At 37.7% G+C, this 22,276-nt stretch overlaps 1 protein-coding gene across 3 annotated transcripts in view; it reads left to right on the forward strand.

Annotated features, from left to right (window-relative positions):
• Nucleotides 1–22,276, forward strand: part of tbc1d22a (TBC1 domain family, member 22a) — a 115,470-nt gene that overhangs the window by 71,701 nt on the left and 21,493 nt on the right. For 2 of the 3 annotated variants that reach the window (XM_067490320.1, XM_067490319.1), the window contains exons 12-13: nucleotides 8,686–8,813; nucleotides 20,926–21,021. In XM_067490320.1, the coding sequence (XP_067346421.1) occupies nucleotides 8,686–8,813; nucleotides 20,926–21,021 (224 nt within the window). Of the gene's footprint in view, nucleotides 1–8,685; nucleotides 8,814–11,894; nucleotides 11,988–20,925; nucleotides 21,022–22,276 lie in introns of those variants that run through there. The other variant, XM_067490321.1, reaches the window with a different exon arrangement.

Here is a 22,276-nt window from a genome sequence, read left to right on the forward strand (position 1 = left end):
TATGTTTATTAAAAAATACATAATAGTCAGAGATGATAAGGCGTTGTCTTCTCTGTTTCTCTTGATTTATGTAAAGGCACTAAGGAAAAATAACAGAAACCCCACCACCCAAACTCCACCACAGCACAGCAAACAGACAAAAAATGACTCAACATTTTTACTGTATCTTATTCTGTAAGCGCTATGTCATTGTAGTCGGGGCAAAGCCATTTTATACCTCACCAGCTTGACATTACCACCTTTAATGAGATCACAGATAGCTTTTATCTTGTGTTACAGGATTGTTTTTCACCCTGCTGTCGACATAGCATCTGTTTCGGGAACAATGGCCTACTCATCTATTCCAAAATTACCTATCAGCTGTTATCAGATGCAGTGTTACGTGTTTTGATAGAAGAGTGGGGTCTTGTCCTTTCATAACAGGCAGATATTTGGTGACTACAGAGTTGCCAATTACTTATTTACACCTAAAACCTGAGTTTTAGGATGTTTGTAATGAGAATTTTTTATGACTTTATTGTTGCAGCATAATTAAACACTAATAGTATTTAAAGGTACAGCTCATTAATTTTATATCTGTTGGAGAATGAATAAATATATTTTCTCCATTAGCGAGATCAAATAACCAAAACGAAATGAGCGTATAGCTATTGCTACGGGACTTTAGTGTTCTTTTCAGCCAGAAAAAGCTCGAGAGAGCCTGTAATGTTTTCGACATCAAACCAGCGTTTCAGTATGTTAATGTATGCGATATTGGGTCAGTGGGGATAGGACAACGCTGATCTGTTTGTCTCACACCATTTTTTCTGTCACCTTTTCTATACTCCTTTAAAATGACTGCATCTACAAAGCTCCTCCTCTCGTGTCTGTCAGAAGGAGGGGAAACATAAACACACAATGCTGTACACCCAGACAGGGATAGATCGAAAATGTATAGCTTCATGTACCCACCATCCATTATTTGCTATATCTTTTACTCACTGGGGCCAAAAAACCAATGTTCTGTGCTGGAACAGCTGGAAAAATGCCCTTCTCACTCAGGTGCTGGGGTGGCTTTGAACAAGGTGCTTGTATCAGATGACAACATTTTAGCACAGGGTTATGCTCAGTCATCATTTGTAGTGAAATAAAGAAAAATCATTTGTTTTGAGTTTTTTGGCACAAAGACATTTAGATGATCAGACATTTTCAGCACGTTTGGCTAATTCATTTAGTACTTTTTTTCTATTAATCTAGTCCTACACTGTAAGGTCTAATAATACTTGAAGTAAAGGAGCCAAACTCTGTAGTGATTTGTTGAAAATCAAAGATGTTTATCTCTTTACTTTGATTCTTTTAGTTGAAAACAATAGGTGACATTGTTAGCCTTTACTTGGAAATTTCTTTGTTTCTCCCTCTGTTTTCCAATCCCTCAGACCCCTACCCACTCTGTAATTATTCTACTTGTAATAAGTGATGCTAGCTCCCATTAGCCTTGCTTGACGCTACCACATGTACCTCCTTAAAAGACAAGCCACTTTGTCGTCATGCTTGTAATGTTTCTCTGATCTCTTTATCTCTGCCTTATCTCTTTCTGTATATTTGTTCCATGCAAGTGCATTAGCAGCAAGTTCATCAACATGCAAATTGCCTAAAGGTGAATTTATTTATGCAAATGAGAGGATGAACTGACAGTGCATGCTCTGAGCCTGAATTGTGTTGCATAATGAAAGGCTACAGTGCAGTTTGTATGGGTCTGAAAAACAAAGTCAGTTTAATTTTCTTGTCTGTAACAGCAATTGCTTTTTGAATTGGCATTACATTGAATCTGTGTATGTTTACAATTTAATTTTTTTAATGTTTTTTTTTTAATGTATATATATATATATATATTTGTTGTAGTGGGATTCATCCAAAAATCTAAACTTGTAAAGCTCTAGCAGCAGTATGGTGTGTGTGTGTGTGTGTGTGTGTGTGTGTGTGTGTGTGTGTGTGTGTGTGTGTGTGTGTGTGTGTGTGTGTGTGTGTGTGTTAAACATGGGTTGTTGCTGTGTTTTTTTGGTATTAATTACATTAAAAGAAATGGATCCTATTAGAATGTAGCCTGACATTAGAATCTGTATCCTGCTGCCTATATAAAAAAATAAAAAAATGAACCTGTATGAAATTATCTAACCTACATATTCAAAGTGGGTTGTGTTTACAAAACAGAATAGTGTCACCTTTTTGATTGTATGACCTAGTGTGTTTTTTCTTTATAAAACTAATCATCAATAATCACTAATAATCATAAAACTAAGACATAAGTCTTTATTTCCATGTCTTGCACGTTAACCAGCTGGTGACGAAACTTATTGACCTCGACATATGATATTTTATCAAAAGATAATGTCTTTATTTATAACCACAACAGCTTTGTGTTAAATAGGAGGTTTTAAACCAGTTCTTTGGGCTATTATTAAAGTAAAAAATATTTTTGATATTAAATCTGCACCTGTTATTGTTATAAACTAGTGATGGGTAGATGACACCTCATGAAGTGTACGGCCCAGTTCTCTAACTGTGCTGACATAGTGTTGACACTGTCTTGGTGTATCGCTTAAAAGCAACTTCTGCTGGATTACAAAAAACATTTGTAACTTGGTTCATCTCTTAAATAAACCAACTGATACTAAAGTGCTAACTGAATAAAAGAGGAGTGTATATATTCCAATTAGTTTAAATATAACCAGAAAAATATGACTAATAGGATGTCAAATGCAGAATGTACAAACGCATCTTCTTTTCCCCTATGTATATGAGGGGAAAAGACAGGGTTTACACATTTGTTTTTAGCATGTTGGGGCCAGGGCAAATTTGTCTCCTTGATACCAGTTCTCCTGCTTTAGGAAAAACTCTTAAACAAGGTGCAGATGAGGTGGTTTTGCATCACATTTTTAAAGCAAATTTGTAGAGGTGCATTGATGAAGTGCTCCTGTTTATGTAAGACAGCTCTGTGAAGCAGAGCCAACATTTTAGCTGCATATAAAATTAAAAGTTAATGTGAAAAACAAAATCAAAGAAAAAAAATGTGTCCTTCAGAAAGGAATTTGAACATAAGTAACTCAAATGAAAACTGAGCAAAAGTGGAAACAGGAAAGGAAAACATTTGCCTTGTTTGGCGTTATAAGATCAAAATGATCCCAGACTGGAGAAAATCTACCTTTTTCTTGATGGTTCCATAAATATCAGTGAATAATGACAAAACAAAAACTAATACAAGCAGAACCAAACAAAGTCTCCTTTCCCGCCTTCAGCACGAATACAGTCTAACGTAGCACTTTCCGATAAACACAGTTCGGCGTTTCACTTATTTCCAACACAGAAGCTGTATCAGTCACATGATTTTTCAAAAAGCGATACACACATCGATACAGGGTTTTGCTCTTTGTGTTTGATATATGCACTGAGGCTTCAGTATTATTTGACCCATCGCTATTATAAGCTGGAATTTTTGTGAGGACAGAAAGCTTATGAACGAAGTGTGTGACTTTTAAACACAGAGTTGGTTAGTGTTTGTATCTATAGCATTTGTTTAAATATATACTAAAGCAAGCAAAAGTAAAACTAAAGAGTTATCAATGAAGATTGCATTGTGGTCAGTGTATTTATAGAGAGAATAGTGCAAGAAGCAGTAAAAGACACCAAACAGATTTAAAATAAAGCACCTGCATTAGGAGAGGCTGAGTACAAAGATGAAGAGGGTAAAAATGAAAGCTAAGCGGGGCTGCAAGAGGGAAAAAATGTGACGGTAATTACGTTTTACACCAAGGAGAGCGTGAAATCGAGCGAAATTGGCCTCATCAGCACAATCCTGGGAGCCACCCACTAGTCACTGTATGAACTCTGACCTCCTGCTGTCCACCCCGCACTTCACTAGTCATGGGCTTCGGTCCAACATAGAGGGTGAACTTGCCAGCGCTCAGGCCTCTGTCCTAATCTTTAACCAGCAGTAGGAGAAAAGACAAGACTCATCAGTCAATCAGTGTATATGAGAGATGTCATCCTCAGGCCCCCACAGCCCCCATAACTATCCAGCATGCTGAGGACTCAGCCAGCTGGACAGCAGCCCACACCCAAATTGGCACGTTTCAGCACTTCAGTTCTTTTTTTGTTATTTGTTTTTAATCTGTTGTTCGTCTTTTTTTCCCAGGGTGTAATTTTTAATTTAACTCTTCTCTCCCCTCCCACTGTGATAACTCCTCATGAAAAATGACTCTCCATTTCCACCACCCTCTCTTTGTTCACCTCTTCTCCGTGTTTGGTGAAGTTGCTAATATTAGGCAGAGCAAGTTCATTAGTGTAATTTAACATTGTCTAAAGTTGTTCCACTCTTTCCCCCTCTGTTTGGCAGCTAGCTAAGATCTGTCACCATGATGCATCCGCGTTAATGAGCTTGCCTTGTTTATGCTTTTACAGCAGCATGTGATAAACTGCGGAGAGGAGTGTGAAATAATAGCTTTGTGTTTACTTCTCGCCCCGCTCATGCGGTGGAGTGTGTGCATAATTGTTAAACACGTATGTGTGTGCAGTGGAAGACAGGTGTAATTCAAGTGTCTAGAGTGTGTGCTTGAGACTAATGTATGTTTTTGGCTTGAAACATCAACCATAATGTTTGATTTGATCTTTATTAAAGCTCTGTGTGTGTGTGTGTGTGTGTGTGTGTGTGTGTGTGTGTGTGTGTGTGTGTGTGTGTGTGTGTGTGTGTGTGTGTGTGTGTGTGTGTGTGTGTGTGTGTGTGTGTGTGTGTGTGTGTGTGTGTGTGTGTGTGTGTGTGTGTGCGTGTTCTCGCTTGCTTGCATGCGCACGCTTGTCAGTCAGTGTTGATTAAGAGAGAGAAGGCGATGCTATACTTCCTCCCCAACTGGGTTTTCTCATAGATTCTCTGACAGCTTAATAATTACATCATTATTATGAAGTGTGTGTGTGTGTGTGTGTGTGTGTGTGTGTGTGAGAGAGAGAGAGAGAGAGAGAGAGAGAGAATGTTATGGGTTTGACAACTATGAAATAGGGAGTCACTGATGCTGTTTTACTTATTTTTAAACTTTTGTTATGTAAAGAAGCATAAAGAAACAATTATCAAGAACAGAGATGGGAACAAAGGCAGCCTTCTGCTCCATATACACCAAGATTTTAACTGACATTTCTACTTCTCAGCCATCCCTCTCAGTGTGTGTTGATGTCAACCTGCCGTCACACTGACACAGTTGTTTCAACTCCACATTGAGAAAATACTAAGACCAACTAACACAATGTATAATCCTGTCTCTGTGCACTTTGTTTGTTTGGTATTAAGACATCACTGAAAGCAGTTATAGTAGAAGGGAAAAAAACACATTGAATGTGTATAAGGACGCAGATGTGGACATCGAATAGCCTGCTGATATTTCCATTTTTAAGTCACACTGAGTACAAACTGAATTCCTCAATGACACCTACATTCATCTGTTTCTTGATGCATTCTCAGCTTGTATTGATATTACTGTTAAATACAGATAAATTACAGCAATTTGCACAGAAACTTTCTGATAGTTTCCCTAAAGAACAAGGCTTCTGATATTCTCTATTTTTCCTATTTTAGAATCCTTATGAAGGCTATGTCCCTGAGTCCATTCCCACTGGGGAAGTAGTTTCCGAAGGTTCGGGGTCTTTCAGGGCAGGCTTAGAGCATGTTGCTAATGAGCTCCTGACATGAGTTCCATAATTCTTGGAAAACTGTTTTTATATAAATAGAAAGTGTTTTTATATATTATTGTCCATACTGCTATTATCTAAACTATTATCAAAGAGCTAGTTACACTGGGGGACAAGTTGTGTTTCGTAGATTGAGTTGGTGTCATTAGGCGTGTTTAGAATATTTCCTGACCAGGTAAACCAACAAGTTTCCTGTAAGTAAACGGGTATAATCGGGGACAACTCGATTACTAAATTACTGATACACAAACCACAACATTACTATCAAGCATAATAGATTTATAATAAACTATAAAATTAGTTATTATTCTTATATCCATTTTTTATTAAACAAGATAGATACAGCTTTCAGAATCACAGATGTCATTGATGACACTGTTTCCTCATGTTTCGTCTGTAGTGCAGCAGTGTGCTGAAGTAGCACATCCGTCAATAAAATTTAATTGTAATCCATCTGAATTGACAATCGACTTTTTCAAGATCCATTGTTTTAATTGACAGGTTGGGAATGTATTATTTGCCTTCTGTTTGGCTTACACTGCTAAAATGATAAACTAATTAAACAAATAATAATCTTGGATAATAACTGCATTAAAGCGGTAGAGCAACAAATATATTTGCTGCTACTGTTTTATTTTACCACCACATATTGTGAATTATTTGTCAGTCACCTGTCTCCATACTGTTTGTCTTTATTAATCTTTGGACAGACTGTTTGTGATCTAGGGTTCTCGGCTATGTATAAGAGAGTATTAGATATTATTGCATGTATTTACAACAAGCACAATTTAGTCTCCTACCAGCTGGCATGTGTGCATGGTGAGAAAGTAATCAACATTCACACACACTGCACCACATCACTAAGTGTCAAACTTTATTCACACATAGAAGCAAGTTGCATGAGTCGCATACAAAAGCGTGGTGCATGTTTGAAAATGCTCCTAATTGCGTGGACTGAGAATGCTACAGGATCATTTTGTCTCCTTTCCTGTCATGACGGTTTGATGGAGAGGAGCTTGTGTGTTCCAGGCATTATCTGGTGGTAGCAACTGGAAATTGCTTATAGTCTGCTTGATTATATTTTGTCTGTTGCTTCTTGCTGTTTTTTTTTCTCCACTATACCCAACTGTCTGAGGCAGACAGTCGCCCATCCTGTAACTGGATGGCCGTTAAAGGGAGTTTTTTTCTCTGCATCATCATCTAGTGCTTTATTAAAGTGCATTTATTGAGTTTCTCTTTAATTCGCCAAGGTTTTGACCTTAAATTGTGAAGTGCCTGTGAAGATGACTGTTATGATTTGGCATTATAAAAATAAAATGGAAATGATTAATAGCAAATGAAACAGCTAAACATATATTGTAAAACGAAAACCAAGACATTGGCTCAAACACAACGAAAACAACAAGGTGCATGGCTTAGATGTCTTAGAGGTGGCTTAGAGTAGTAGACTGGAGAACACTGGCCAGGTGTTCCCACTTACAGCTCAGTCACCTCATAGCTCCACAATCAGCACAGAAACCCACAACACACATACACAACCAGCACCAAGGCACTAAGGCCGTAACATCTGATCTGTGATGTTGTCAAGCTGTGATTTTAGAGGGCTGTGTTTGCCTGCAAATGCACAAAAAACGGTTTTAGCTGCTTATGAGTTATTACTCATTGTGTGAAGCTGTGCACGTGCCACTGATAAATACCAGTTTACTTGTTTCTACATACACACTTACAACTTGTTTTACACATTCTTTGGATTAATGTTTATGATCAAAAAGCAGACCAAGGCAAATGTATGATTTATTGTCAAAGAAAAAGGCAGTAATCATGGGCCAAACACAGGTGACTTAAATGGTGGAATTCACAGAAGTGCCTTAACACTGGTCAAGGGGCTGAATGTCTATCATCTAAAAGAAAAACAGACACACTAAGAAAAGGCAGAGACATAATCCAGAAATTAGCGTCAAAGTCTGTCTTACAAATTCCTGGGGCAGGCAGTCCAAACAAACGGATCCAGGTGAGAAACACAGACACACAGGCAAAACTTAGGCCTGGAGGCTCATGAAAGCCAGCTCAATAACAATCTGGCAGGGAATTACTGTGGGAGGTGGGCTGACATACTAGGGATAATGGCAACAACCAGCAGGAATGTGAGGGGTGTTACGGGGAAGCCAGAGCCCAAGGGCATACAGGAGGGAAGGGGCAGGGTCTGAAGGAGAGGCAGATCACAAATGAGTGGAGAAGGATGACAATGACAGGGCGAGTGCTACGTAAGAGTGTGATGAAAGAGGCCCCTGGTGCCTGGTCCAATCCCATACAAAAACAGATGTGTCGAGAATTAAAGAATTAAAACAAACCAATCCCCCTAAACTGAAAGGATAAATAGTCACCAATTTGTTAAAACCCCACAGGGATTTAAAAAGGTTTTCCACAAATAGACCTTGTGCTGTATGACACAAATGGACAAAAACACAGTTCAGATTGCATCGGAAACAATAATGCAAAAATAAATAGATAAAAATACACAATGCATTACATCTGCATGCCATAGAGCCTCACCTTTACATGCCATTGAACTGCAGCATATACATTCAGCTCCCTCCATACCTCATTGGACCGACATGCATGTTTCTCACAAGTTTAATCAGTCTAGCTTAAGTAAGACATTTCTGATATGCTGTGATTATGAAGAAGACGCTGTGTGTGTGTGTGTGTGTGTGTGTGTGTGTGTGTGTGTGTGTGTTTGAGAGAGAGAGAGAGAGAGAGAGAGAGAGAAATACTGACTTCAGGACTTGTTAAGAGGGAGGAGTGATGAAGGAATCTACATACGGGTTACAGTCAATATTACAATGGCCATATTCCCCATACACTTCTGCATCTTTTACTTTTTTTTCACCTGTAGATAGAGGCCAATAATTAAACCTCAATCTGTTTGTGTTATTGCTCCTTTTTAAAACTGTGATCATTATTGTTTGGCAGAGTCTGTGCACCGCCACATGCAGCAGTATGAGGTGGAATACCTGCAGTTTGCCTTCCGCTGGATGAACAACCTCCTGATGAGGGAGCTGCCACTACGCTGCACGATCAGACTGTGGGACACCTACCAGGTACAAACACGCTCACTTAAACACACACACACACACACACACACACACACACACACACACACACACACACACACACACACACACACACACACACACACACACACACACACACACACACACACACTGGAAATCCTCTGTTATTGTGTTTTTGTTATCTATGGTTTATCTCATTTCTATCTATCTGGCTCTGTGTGAAATTTCAGTAAAGGGGGGTATTCTCTGATAATGACATCGATGATTGCCTTACAAGTGGCTCTTTCTTCAATTCCTGCCATTGTATGCAATCCAGTCCAGCGCTATGATGTAACATGAGACAAATATATTTTATAAAGACATTCAAACATGGCAGCTTTATCTATGATGGTCTGAATTATAAATTGCTTCTGATTCAGCCTAAAAGTGCTGTTCAGCCCTATCACACGGTCATGTTGATGACTAATTTACACTTCAGCTGTTAACAGCATGGGTTAACTTATTCATTGCTAACATAGTACATACTACATGCTGTGCTGATATATATTAGTAGTAGTACAGTCAATAGGCATCATTGAAAACCTACTGCCGATGTGTTTCTTAATGGCAAGGTGATCATTTTAACATGTTACACATTACTTGAATAATAAATCATTACCCCTTATTACTACCCCTTATATTTAACCTTATGTCATGTCAGAATTGTCTTGTTATGATGTAGCAATCTGCTAGATGTATTTATTAATTAATATCAACCATCATATATTGTTGGCCTGTTAAAATGCTCAAATATCAAAGGTGACATTTGTCTTAAAAATCCTGTATGGAAAAATAGTTGCCCCCAATTTACTTGAATGTGACTAAAATATGGACGCAGATAAAATTACCATATGTGACTGATTTGTTTTGCGTTTCCTGGGAAAAGAATAAATAATGGGGAGAAGGAGTAATTTGCTGACCAAAACAGGGAAATAGGAGGAGGCGTGGTAAAATGTAATGATTTAACACAAGGACACATTAAAGTTTATAGCTGAATTGCATTCCATACACTGCATTTTATACAAGTAATTACCAAATCAATCTGGTTCAAATCTCTATGAACTGTGGGCGATTTGAGGAAGACCAGAGTGAAAGGTAAATGTTTGTGTGTACATAATTCATTTTAATATATTCCGTTGTCGTATTTAACCGAGAATGCTATTTTCTGTTATCTTATGAAAATTTGATCTTTGTGCTGTTTTGCAGTAAGTGGCCTACTCACATTGTCAGACATTGACATCAGTGTATAGGAAGCCAAAGCAACATATTTTCTTAGAAACAAACAGCTGGTTGGTTAGACCTGACAGCAGCACTGTACTTTCATGAGCTCACATCCTGGTTAGTTATTCCTTATAATTACTGATAGACAACATTGGTTTTTATTTTATTTAAGGATACATTCAAATTCCTATAACAAACACTAATGCTCTAGCACCCCTTCTTTCATGTGCCCTTTTACTCAACCATAGAAATACAAATATTTGCAGCTGTAGAGCTTGATAAGTTTTTTTTTCCCCTTGTTTTCTCAGGTAGGTTTTCTAGTCATTTCAGCCAGAGCTTTTCAATTCTGCTCCTCAAGGACTTCTGCTCTTATTGTTTTCCAACTAACCCTGCAATACCTGTTGCTGATTGCATGTATCGGGTGTGGAAAGCTAGAAGACCACCTTAAATAAGGGTTGAGTGGAGAAAGTAAAATACTACCTTCCAGCTTCTGGTGGACTGAACACACCAGATTCAGGCAATGAACAGTGCGTTGGGCAGAGTTAGTTGGAAAACAAGCAGAGCAGGGACCTTCAGGACCTGGATTGATAGATGAAGTGAGTAAAAGAGATGAGACAAGATGCCTTGTGTATATGTGTGAATATTCATAAAGAGATTTCTATTGGAACCAGTGTGAATGACCTTTATGTTATGCTTGATTATCCTGATGAAGTAAGGTAAATAAAAACATAATTTAACAAAATTAGAACACAAGCTTATTAGGATACTAGTTGGCCCCTGTACAGATATGTACCTGACCCAGCTTTACTGTATAATGGTAATCATTATGTTATGTCTGGGGGGTCTCCATAGTAACAGCTGTTATTTTTCATCATGTGTGTGATTTAACAGCTTAGAAACCAATGTAATCACTATCCACTGAAGGAAGAGAAAAGATAATATAACCAAGCAAAACTCTCTAATGAATACCAAAAATATATAATGTTTATATAATGTATAAATAAGGGAAACAAAACGTACTCCATTTTCAAGATGTATTTACAGTACTGTATCATAAACTACTGCAAAGACAAATGCATAAATCCATGTCCTGACAGTTGGACACAGTTTATGTCTCCTTCTTGAGTACAATTTACACCTTACTGTCAGAACAGTGGGTACGCTAATGGGCAAGTAATAAAATCAGTAATGCAGAGTGGTATGCAGAATAAAACACAATATGGATATTGAAATATTTTGCAAATTACAAAATCACAAATTATAATTTAGAATAGTTCAAATATATAAGGTCATTAGTATGATCCATTCAGGTAGGATGGAGGTAGGATTTGCGTAGATGACCGCTGTGGTGAAGAGGGAGCAATGCCCGAAGGCAAAGTGCCCAATTAAGTGTTCGATCTAAGCTCCAGCCCTGACAGAATGAGACCGCAAGTGAGTACAGGTGGCCAAAATGAGTTTGATATGCAGTGTGGCTGGGCTCACCCTTAGAGACAGGCTGAGGAGCTGAGACATACAGGAGTAACTTAAGGTAAAAGCACTTACTTTGCAGTGAAATCAGCAAGGTTTTGGAGGATGGCTCCCTCTGGATCCCCCAGGTAGAACTTGAGAATGTCTCTATAGGGAGAAGGAGGATGTAAAGGTTGCTTTGATTAGGCTACTGCTGCCCGTTTTGTGCTTGTAGTTTCTCAAAATCTAAAGTAATTTCCAAAATAACAGGCTGCATATATCACTTTCAATCTAACATTTGAAAATAAAACAGAAAAACACTATTAACTTTGGATGAAATAGTAAAAAATGTCTTGGGGGTTTGAGCTCGACAGGCGTTGAATTTTCATGTTGTTTTTTTAGGTTTCCTGTCACCGGGACCCTATGACATTGAAAAATACTAAAATATCTGTAAGAAAACATAACACTGTCCACCTCTGAGTCCAAAAAATGAAATAAAATTAATGATTAAGTGGTGTTGTTGCTTTGTTTTGACTTGACAGCAACCCAAGTTCACATTGTACTTGTAATCCATCCTCTAAATATTTGATGGTTTACAATGTCATTTGGGTTGCAGCCCTAACACACGCACACACACACACACACGCTTTAAGACAACACACAAGCATGCACATACACCTTTTTTGGCAGGCTCTGTCACAGTCCCTCTCCTCCATTTCTACCCCAGTATGGGAATTTGACCATTTCTGCTCATGAAACTTTCAGTGGAGCTGACAGTAAGGCACAAAGCTGTTCTTGTCTCATCTGCTCTGCCTTTTCACTTGTCCTTTTTAAACTATTTTTTCTGGTCTGTATGAATGTTCTTCAACTCCCACCCACAATGTCTCAACTTGTCAACTTTCTTTTTAACTCATCCTAGGTTCACTCTTCTATCCCTTTTTTTTTTCACCTTTATTTCCTTACTTCCTACTCTTTTCCATGATACCTGGGTTTATGTTATGCTATAGCACAAAATCAGTTGGAGATATGCAGTGCTTCAGCTGAATGTGTATATTGCATGAAGGAGCCAATAGAATCTGATTCTACCAAGCAGCCTCCTTGAGTATGTTATGTTTTCCTAAACTTCATCTCAAGGCACAAGCTCTTTTGAAGCAGCTTTCTACCTAAGGATTCACAAATAGTCATTTTCTTGGATGCTTTTTTTAAACCAAGCTGTAGGTTAGTAAGCATCTTTCTTTGCTTATCAGTGTGTTTTCTCGCATTGTTTGTACCACACAGACTTTCTCTCAGAGGCAAGGACGTTTCTGTGTGTTTTAGCAGTTGTACACTCCCTTTTCCTACACAGCAATATGCATTATTTATTAATGTCTTAACATACTGGATTTTCAAACTAGAGTAATGCAGCTTTTTGACAAATGTCCTCAACGCACATCAATGACTCACCACAAAAAAGAAAAATGTCCTAGACTGTTTGGACCTCTCATAAATGCACATAATAAACAGAAAGACCTTGCCCTTTGCCACTGAGCTCGTATGTGTGTATGTCTCTCTGTGTGTGTTCCAGGGGAGACTTTAACCTGAGTGTTGTAATGTCTCCACTGTGGTCTTCTCTCTGCACTCTGGCCATCTGTTCAGTAGCGTGATCCAGCACAAGACTGCTCTTCGTCCTTCTCTCTCTCTCTCTCTCTCTCTCTCTCTCTCTCTCTCTCTCTCTCTCTCTCTCTCTCTCTCTCTCTCTCTCTCTCTCTCTCTCTCTCTCTCTCTCACTGTCTCTCTCTCTCTCTCTCTCTCTCACACTGTCTCTCGGCAATACTTTCTCTGTTTTATAACTGCAGTCCCTTTTTCATTTTTGCTATTTTGCCTTCTCTTTTAAGTCTCTTTTTTTTCATTTTATGCACATTTTCTCTTTGTCTTACCACTGATCTCAACAAAAGGCAACTGGGAGAAATTATTTGGATCAAAACAAATGCACACACCACTCTATCCTGACATACTGACGGACGGATAGACAGACAGGGACCAAATTATCCCTGTTGTGTGGAGCATGAAATTACCAAGTAGCTTGGTGTGACAACATTAGCATGGCACTTGAAGGGATACAGTGACATTTTCATGTGTTGAAACATGGTTCTTTTTCCATACGGAAGGTTTGTCGACCACAGAGCTGTTCAGTGTTCTTAGTCACTGTGTTCAAAACCATTGTGTAGGATGTAATTGTATGTGTCAATTCCTGGTGGAAGAATTTGTTAATTTGCTGGAACAAGAAGCCAAGGATTAGCAAAGACTGAGACTAAAGAGCACAGACTGTTATCTGTGGCTGATGCTGGTTCCTGTCCTTACTGTAATTTTACATCATTTAAAATACACAAACTCAGTTGAGTTAACAAACCTTAAATTAATCCACTCAATTAGAGCTTTACATCATGTAGGTATCCTAAAATGTTGTTTTTATGTCCTGACTTAACTATCGAGGAGGAGATTTGTTAGTCTGTAATTCCTTAAAATTTTTACTTGCTTCCATAGTACAGTAAAAAGTGAAGTGTAGATCCTAGATGTTTTTACTGTGCAGCAAACAGGACATATGCTCAAGGTTAGTCCAGCACCATTAAAACAAGCCAAGTCCAAGTGAACACAATTATATCCTTCTTCTGTATATTAATCAATAAATGAAAGTGGACAAATAAAAATCAAATGCTACTTAATATGCCTTATTAACATTTAGAAATAAAAATGAAAGGGAGGGATAGTACTAGACTTACAATCCTTCTTCTCCTCCTCTGTCTTTTTTACTGTCTCTCTCTTTCTGATAGATATTGACATTTGTTTTTCTCAGTTTAAAAATGTCTCATTATATGATGTTTTCACTTGCTTGCATACAGTGCACATTGTCTTGAGTGTCACATACATACTGTATTTTGTTACTCTCAACCACAGTATGTAGTCACCTGCAAAGTTAAACAACTAAAACAGGCATAAATTGCTTCTAACTCGGTTCATTCCTTCCAAATTCAACATACACAAACATGTGACAGGGTTCTGATTTTATTATTTTTGCCACTTTTCTGCCCTCTGATTAACCTTAGTTCTTGGTAATTTAAAATGTAGCCTAGAGGAAGACAGCACATTGGAGGAGCAAACACAGAGACATAAACTGTGCTCAAGTTAATTTTAAATGTATTTGGAGCCATTTCTCTGAAGCCCTTAAGGCATTTTTCCCTCTATAGCCTCCTTCCTTCCCTGTTAAATAAATTGCATCATGATCTGACTCATGTCATCAGTCTGTTTTGTTCTCTGTGAGATCTTACATGGTAATTTAAAATTCAGAATGCTGTTAGTGTTTAAATTCATCCTGAAGACACACACCTACACTGCGCACACTATTCTAGTCCTTTGGGATGAACTATGCACCAATGCTTGTATGACGTGTAGCATTTAATGTCAGCATTTTCCAATCACGACCCCAGTCATCTTCATATAAATATAATATGAAAAGAACTTTAAGGTTAACACTCCATCGGCACATCTGTATAATTGTTACATCAGTTTAAATCTGCTCGTTTATCCTCTTACATCACCCTGCATTACCATCACCTTTTCACCTTGTCTGGAGTGGGTTCGTCAGAGTATCGAGTTAGTCCCACATCAGGACGGTTTGTTTTGGAGCGATGATACTAGTCAGACAGCCAACACAGCAGTGTAATGCCACTGTGACATTGGAGTTACCCTTTCTCACTCTGCATTCCATGTTCACCTTTCCTCCTCTCTTCACCTTTTCCCTCCCACCCTCTCCATCTCTCATTCACTCCCTGATACTTCTTCCTCTTCTCCCTATTGATGCCTCTTTTTGCCTCCCCATCACCCATTCTCCCCCACTGCTCCTTCCCACTTCCCGCCTTCCTCGTACTTTCTCCTTACTTTGATCAGCAACGCTTGTCAATCAGCGTCTCGTCTGTCTCAGGCAATATGGCTGCCATGACACAACGGGGGTGAAGGACCAAGCATAACAATGGAGGAGGAGAAGAGGTTGACACAAGTCTGGCGGAGTCACCTTGACTCCCATGACAAACTGTTTTTTTGCAAATCATAATGATGAGGAAGCCTTGAGCTGAAACAGCAGCCGTGGATGGATAGGGCGGGAAGGAGGGATAAAGTGTCAGAGAGAGGAATGGGTGGTGGGTTAGAGGGTGAGAGATGTTGAAATTGTGGTTTTATAATGAGTTATGTACTATTTCTGGGTGGTTAGATGCTAGCCTAGCTGTTTGTCTCTGTCTTTTGTCTTTAAGCTAAGCTTAGTGCTTCTTTGGTACTGACTGTCTTTGCATCAACTGTAGCTGTCAGTGATGATTACTTTTGACTTTGCTATTTTTGATTTACTGATTATAATTATTATTTTTTTGCAGTATTTCCTATTGTGGCTTCCAGAATTTGTTTACATGTGTAAAGAGGTTGCTCATTAACTAAACATAGGGCCATATTAAAAAAAAAAATTTGATCTGAAAATTATTAGCAATTTAGAAGCTCACATACATGTTAGTGGAATTAGAAGGCTGCTGCTGTTGTTTTGTAATTAACTCAAGTATCTTTAAACTTTTTATTGTATATAATTGGCCATAGCAGTTTTGTGGGGTTTTTTTCCTCACATACTAATCAATTTTCGTGTAATAATTTTTAGCAGAGTAGTAGCACATACATCAAAACGCACACACATACACATTACTGCACCTAAATGTGAGTGAAAAAGTATTAAGCCATTATCTTAGGTTCTGTGCTTTTTCAAAGTTATTAAACATTAAATAGTGCTTTGTCAAACCTCGAAGAAATAGGTCCAAGACTGCTACTGCAGAAAGGGGTTAAGAAATCAGTCATATCAAAAATCCTGTAAAGTGCCTCAAATTACATCTTCGTGTTGCTTATCTCCAAAAGCACTTCAAAATTTAAATGTGTTTAATTTGCACAGATTTAAATAACAAAAGTGGCAAATCCTCACACTGGAGATGAAGCTACAAACCCCATTTGCAGAAAAGTTGTGAGGCCGTGTAAAATGGTAAAAAAATAAAAATAAAAATTGCAGTGGTTTGAAAATCATTTGAAACCGATTTTTGATTGCAAATAGCACAAAGACAACATATCAAATGTTTAACCTTAGAGATTGGTTGTTTGTTGAAAAATATATGAAAATTCTAAATCTGATGCCAGCAACACCTCTCAACAAAGTTTGGACGGCATGTTTACCACTGTTTCATCACTACTTCTTTAAATGCTTCCATTCATGATGTTAATTGTTTCAAACCCTGTATATTTTGTTCAGCATTAATGGTGCTTTCCCAGATGTGCATGTTACCCATGCATATTCGTTAATGCACGCCAACACTATCACAGATCATTTTTTTCTACTCTGATAAGTCATTTTCCCTCACATTTTTAGCATAATGGATGCAGCATACATCATTTTCAGAAAATTTTCAAATTTTGACTTCTCAAACCACAGGTCAGTTTTCTTTTTTCTTTTTTTTGGGGGGGGCTCCAAAAATCTTTTCATAATCTTGTTTGTATATGTTTTTTGCATGGTATTTTATATGGCATTTGTTAATGCAGAAACAAGCCTGTGCTGTGATTTCCACTACACAGCTAGTACAAAAATCTTCACCATTCATATTGGTTATTTAGCCTTGTCCCTTGCTTAGATTTCCCACAGATTTCATAATATCATTAAAGGACTCTCTGAAACTGTTAATGATATTATGTACCAAAGTTGACGAAATCATCTAATCATTTGCAATTTTACGTTATACTTAAGTTGTTGAGAGATTTGCCCTAGCAGTCTACATAGAGTAGTGAAGCCCACCCCTTCCTTACTTTTGAAATATTAAATTTGACTGTGATACTTTTTTTATTCCCAGTCATAATACCAACCTGTTGCCAGTTAACCTAATTTGTTGTGAGGTGATCCACGAGGTGTGTGTGTGTGTGTTTGTGTGTGTTTAAATAGCATTAGACAACTTTTCTGGGCAGCATGGTGCTGGATTGATTAGCGCTGCCTTCTTACAGCTAGAAGGTTGTTTGTTTGTCCCCAGCTGACCATGTCCTTTCTGAGTGGAGTTTGCATGTTCCTCCCTGTTCTTGCGTGTTTCCTCCCACAGTCTAAAGACATGCATGTTATGTTAACTGGTGACTCTAAATTGCCTGTAGGTGTGAATGTGAGTGTGAATGGTTGTCTGTCTGTTTATGCCACTCTGTATTGGCCCTAAGATAGACTGGACCCCTGTCCAGTGTCCCCCGAGGGCCCAGGGTCCCGCCTTTCGCCTTATGACTGCTGGAAAAGGCTCCTGCCCTACACAACACTAAACAGGATAAGTGGGTACAGATAATAGATGGATCGACCGGAACATGTCTAGTCTTTTGTTGGCCCTGTCCCAACTATTTTGAAATAAACATATTTTTCAAAACAACAATTAACATGTTCGGTTTTATGTGTTTACTTTTTACTATTTACAATCAAATATCCATTTGAAATCATTTACAAGTTATTTCACTCTCTCCATATACATTTTACTCAGCTTCCCAATGTTTTGGTAAATATAGTTTCAACTTGTATGTCAAGGATATATGACTTTAATAATGAATTCATTATCAAAGCCAAACATTTCACCTTAAAAAAAAAGAATAATCATGTAAGTGTTCCTCAGGGTGCAGTCTCAGTCAAGATATTCTGCTTTCAATGTGCAAATACAAAAGTGCAACTACGTGATTATCTTATGCCTGCTAACCTTTGACTTTTACTCCAGAAACACATTATACATCATATCATGTTCCTCATGTAGCACTGTTAGTGCTGCTATTATTGTCATTTCATGTTATCTTAAGTAACAATTGCTTAATAATGAATGTGTTTCTGATGAGATGTCCTTGAATATTTGGATCCAATCACACTAAATAATTATTAAATTCAACACAGAGAGCATCATGTTGTCTGTTGTTTTTTGCTATTCCTCTTGCAGTCAGTAGAGGCAGTACATGTTAATAGTGGATTGCTGGGAAAATGATTGGTGGCAAATTAAAAAATCAAGGTTACTTGTGAAAAGAAGTAGTTTTTAATAAAGATAGATCACTTTTTAATTCCTGACCTATTTCTCACATTCAGATTAAAGCAAAAGAGAGGAGAGTGCGTGGCAGACATTTGTTGATGAGATTCAGGGAGGTGACAGATTATGTGAGCAAAGGATAGATGGAGGAGTGATTGAGAAAGAGGGAGAGAGTGTCGAAAGAGAAATAAAGTGGATTTCAGTTTCACAGCTTCTGAGAGTTCACCACTGCCCTCAAGCATGAACTCACACACACACACACACACACACACACACACACACACACACACACACACACACACACACACAAACTCCTAGCAGAAGAAAGGAAATTAAAACTGTGAGGAACTTAGGGACTGATAAACATTGTGCTCACATATGCCACTCATAGACTCACTCATGTGTCTGTGTGTGTGCACGTGCTTGCTTCAGTTGTTTGGATTGGAGGTGCAAGGTTAGACCAACAAGCCAATCACCTGCCAGTTTACAACTCACATCATGCTACGCTTCGCTGTTCAAAAACACTTTTCCCCCTTCCTCCCTACACTCTATACTATCTTTCACTTTCTATTTTTCCCTCTCTGTTCCTGTCTCTATCTCTCTTTCACTCACACACACCCACTCTGGGGAAATTCATATAATCGGTTTAACTGAAGTGTGGGAGGCAAAGTAACACTAAACCTAAACAACAGGAGACACACCAGAAAGCATGAGGAAGATCAATCTGTCTACAAAGTGCAAAGATGAGAAACAACAATGTTGTTAAAATGTTTTGTTTACATCATCATCTTTCTGTTCAGATCTTTCTATCTACTGCTAATCAGTTCATTCTTTAGTCCTTCCTGGTGGGAAATTCAATCATCACAGCAGAAGGCAGTTTCTCTAAATTCCTGCAAAGTTATGGCTCATTGTTATACACAAATGACTAGCCTTAAGCACTTTTTATCTCACCTGAACTAAGGAGACTACAGGGTGTAGTAGAGAATTAATATTAGAAAAATTGCGTGTCTGTTTTTCTAAAACTAAACTTATGCCTGACTTCTCATTTTAGTTTGTTGAACTGCATCATGGTATTTATTTAGACACATCTGTGGGCACACTTGCAGAATAATTCATGAAATCCTACTATTTATAGATCATGAGTTTATTTATGTGAGCTAGTGAGTTTTTTCCACTTATATACTTCTGAGTTATGAACATTAATGAGTGCAGATCTACATTTTAATTTAAAGAATTTCAAGCTAACCCCCCCACACACACACACACACACATACACACACACACACACACACACACACACACACACACACACACACACACCCCACCCTGTGATATTCAGGCCAGATACTATTCAGAAAAGCACACAGTTCAGGATGCGGTCTGGATTTTTAAGCGATTAAGTCAGTTGCATTCAAAGGGCCTGGTAATTATCACCTCTGCAATAAGGCTTTGGGGAAAAAACAAACAAAGGAAGGAACATCTCATCCTTTGTTTTTTGTCATCTTTAATTTCCCCACTCGTTGCCAAGTCATGAAAACAAATGGGGGATTTGTGTCTTTCTTCCTCTCTGATTCTCAGCAAATCTAAATTTCTGACTTGTCACAATAAATGTTTTATATGTTTACAGCTTTTATTGAATCAATTTATACAGTTCCCTCCAAAAGTATCAGAAAACAAGGTTATTTTTTTGCTGTAGACTGCAGAGATTTAGTTTTAAGCTCATAAGATGGATATGAAATAACATCAAATAAAGGCTGAAATCATTTTAGCACTAAATTTGTCTCTTTTAAAAGTGTTGAAACATGGGACTGACGGGGATTTCTTGTGTTTGAGTTGTGTTAGGTGAGATTGATTTTCCAAAAAATCTATATATATTTAACTTTAAATGAATACTCTTGAATTAATCGTTGGGTTTTAGCTGAGAAGACTGCATGTATTGTTAAAAAGGGTTGCAACAACATAAAAACCACAAATCTAGTAAAGGAAGTAAAGGAAGCCATTGAATTTGAGCAATGAAATAAAAAGCTCTGCAAAGAAGAGACTTGTGACAGAAAATGTTTTATATTCAGTATTTTCCTAATGTTTATTGCCATATATATATATATATATATATATATATATATATATATATATATATATATATATATATATATATATATCTCAGGATGATTGTCTATATATTTGGACTGTTTTGAACAAACTTAAATGGTTTATAATCTTACACTCCATTTCAAACTGTGTAAACATAGCAGTGATGTTGGTGTCATTTGCTTGATGGCTCTTAAATATTGAACTTGGTGTAAATCAACATTTTAACAACAAATCAACATGATCTCTCTCTCTTTCACTAGGCTGAACCAGAGGGCTTCTCCCATTTCCACCTGTATGTGTGTGCGGCGTTCCTTGTGAGGTGGAGAAAGGAGATTCTAGAGGAGAGGGATTTTCAGGTGACGTGCACACAACACACAGGGGGCGCTGTAAACCTTCCAACATGGAAGTGGGGCATTGTGTAGCATGCACCCATACAGAAATGACATACACATAAAGCCAAACACACTGCAGGTTTCACACCCAGCTGGTGACACTGATAGTGATATACTGTACAAAGCTTTTTATCTATGTAAATTAATCTTAGTTGTCCTGGTTGTGTACAAAAAACACATTATAACACTCTACCACGGCTGTTATTGTGCAGTTGTTCATGGCCTACATCCCTCTCCATTACCTCGCCGCTCATTAACTGTGAGGTTCAGAAGTTGTTGTGAGTGCATTAGTAGATGACAGTAGACAGCTGCCAGAAGGTGACTTTGGTTGCCAGCTCACTGCAGGACCTGGCTTCTTAACAGAAGCAACACAGTCTAATGTCACTACATAGAAACTTTATCTCTGCTCTTTGACCGCTCTTTTTTCTACTCTTTTCTTATTTATTTTTTCCCATATCTGTTCTGTCTTTTGTTTGTACTGGTTTCTGCTGCTCACTTTGTTCTTTTTACATCATTATATTTCTTTGCATTTTCATCACCGTTTCACTTTATAGCTTGTGTTCCTTCCTCTGTTCTTTTGAGTCTTTCACCTCTCTCTTCCACTCACTGCTCATATACAGAAGCAACAACAGGAGGAATGAAACAAAAAAGAAAAGACAAAAGAAAATATCATATTAGTCATTAATGATGACTCTTTGATCAATCTCAAAATTTATTAGAACTTTAACTCAACACAGGCCATTGTATCATCCTGTGACTGCCTAGCATTTATTTCTTAACCCAGCATGTAAATACTATTTTGGAATTAAAATGTGCTGCTCTGATTAATTTCCATAAACTCTTGGTGCTTAGCATAGCTGGGGCTTTTGTTTTGTAATGTAGGTCCTTTGTTCTTCACATTATCAAACCTCCTCCACACAACCAAAGTTGTGCTTTCACAACAACTCCAGCAGTAATATAAAACTGTGAGATGGTGAGTACATTTCCTCATGTACTTCATTCAAAGTACGGTTTTAGTTATTTATACTGTAGGCAGATATTGTACTTTTAACTTAACTACACTTTTAATTACTGCTGAATGTTTTCAGAGGTAGATTGTCAGTTAAAATATAATAAACTAATAATTATTGATTAACCACATTTGTCAATTAGTGGAGTACTTGTACTTTTTTACTTTAAAATAATATAATTAATAATTAATATAACATGTACATAGTAC

This window comes from Channa argus, chromosome 21 (assembly GCF_033026475.1).
Source record: "Channa argus isolate prfri chromosome 21, Channa argus male v1.0, whole genome shotgun sequence".
NCBI lineage: Eukaryota > Metazoa > Chordata > Actinopteri > Anabantiformes > Channidae > Channa > Channa argus.